Below are 1,921 nucleotides of genomic sequence, written 5' to 3' on the forward strand. Positions count from 1 at the left end.
TTAAAATAATGTTAATGCTTTCTTTTTGCAAGGGAAGCTGCTACTTGGAGGCAGCATCCAATTTAAAAACTCAGTAAAATAATTTTTTTTTAAATTTGTGACAGACTTCACGTTCCTGAAATCTCAGATCACCGCAGACTGTGACAGCAGCCATGAAATTAAAAGGCGCCTGCTCCTTGGGAGGAAAGCGATGGCGAACCTAAACAGCATGATAAAAAATAGAGACATCTCCCTGCCAACAAAGGTCTGCATGGTCAAAGCAATGGTATTCCCAGTAGTCATGTGTATGGCTGCGAGAGTTGGACTATAAGGAAGGCCGAGCATGAAGCTGCCTTATACTGAACTGGATTGGCAGTGGCTCTCCAGGGTCTCAGGCAGAGGCCTTTCCCATTGCCCACTGCATGAACTTGACCAGCCACATCCTCCGGGGGATCGTACCGTAGACCTCCAGGTGGAAGATCTGCTTCTCCATCTCCCCCGTTGTGTTCACCAGCAGTGCCGAGAAGATCCCGCTGTCTCCCAGGGCCGCTGGACAGATCTCCAAAGTGAAATTCGTGTGGAGTCGGCTCCTCCCGTAGAAGCGGGATTGGTACAGGATCTGTGGGGTTCCCTTGAAGGAGACTGCCACCAGCTCTTCGACGGGGGTCAGGAACCTCCAGATGGTATCCCTGACATGGAAGCCAGGAGGGACGTTGGCCTTCAGGAACACGGGCTGTCCTTCGATTCCCAAGACTCGTACCGGGGCGCGGGCAAGAACGGCCAGCACTGCCAGAAAGGAAGTCACAAGAGACGTCATTATCAGAGAACGAAGGACACTGTTAATTGCTATCTGCATCGGTGCAAGGACTGTTCATCCCCCTGGAATTATGCTCAGTTTGCAAAACTTCTGAAAAGCTTCATGGGCAGAGATTTGCTTGTTTTATTTATTCGTTTTAAATTTTTATATGCGGTTTTTCCACCCAGGGCAGTGAACATCGAAACATTTCAAAAGTAGCAAAAAATGTTGGGACAAAAAAAAAGAAGAAGAAAGAAAGTAAACTATAAGTATGCACGTGGGGCAAATGTACAAAATATCACATATAATTTAATAATACATTCAGAAGTGCTAAAATATCATTGAAAAACAACAAGTCTTGTGGTTCACCATTTAAGTACCTAATCCCAATGTAAAGACAAAAGTCCATTTACATAAATACAGGTTTAAAAGTATATATTGTCTCCATATGTAAGAATGAGTAACAAATGCATTTCAGCCTTTGGCCTTCCTCAGTGGTATAATTCAAACTGAGCACTCCATTAATTTAGCAAAGACGTGCATAAAACGGATCATACGCAGAATGGACCGGATCAAAACATTTCAAACAGGAAAACTCTAAGAGGCGAGATCCCTGGTGAGAAAGGGAAAGATTATGTAGAAAAACAAGATTCAGGTCCAGGAGCACTTTAAAGACCAACAAGTTTCATGGGCTCCAGGGCGTAGATGTGTCGGTCTGCAGTAGAGCAGCTAGATTCGAATTCAGGGGTAACCTTAGAGACCGACAAGAGGATCAGGTTATAAGATTTTGGGTTTCAAAGCTCATACCCCCCAAATCTTGTTGATTTCTAAGGTGCTCCTGGACTCGAATCAAGGTTTTTTGGGGGGTTATGAGCTTTCAAGAGCTCTGAGGGACGTTGGACTCTTGTAGGGTTACCAAGAGTTACTGTGATCCGGCGGGGGAAACATGCTCCCAAGACTGCTCCAGGTGCTCCGGCCTGAGGGCTGCTGGGGGCGGGGCTCGAGTGCTCCTTACTTGTGGAGCTGAGGCTCAATGTCTCCAGCTGCTCCGCCACCTTCCCTTCCCTTGGTTTGCTCGGGGAGCCTGAGCAAGCCGGCTGCTGGAGGGAAGGAGAGGCAGTTTAAACCACCTTCCCTTCCCTTGGC

General features: G+C 46.8%; 1 protein-coding gene across 1 annotated transcript in view; it reads right to left on the bottom strand.

Annotated features, from left to right (window-relative positions):
- Window positions 1-370: 370 nt before the first annotated feature.
- SLAMF8 (SLAM family member 8) overlaps window positions 371-1,921 on the bottom strand; it is a 5,154-nt gene continuing 3,603 nt past the window's right edge. Inside the window, exon 2 of the mRNA XM_015426026.1 lies at window positions 371-765. Within this exon, the coding sequence (XP_015281512.1) occupies window positions 371-765 (395 nt within the window). The remainder of the gene's footprint in view (window positions 766-1,921) is intronic.

Source organism: Gekko japonicus, unplaced genomic scaffold, assembly GCF_001447785.1.
Source record: "Gekko japonicus isolate JY-2015 unplaced genomic scaffold, Gekko_japonicus_V1.1 scaffold5235, whole genome shotgun sequence".
Classification (NCBI taxonomy): domain Eukaryota; kingdom Metazoa; phylum Chordata; class Lepidosauria; order Squamata; family Gekkonidae; genus Gekko; species Gekko japonicus.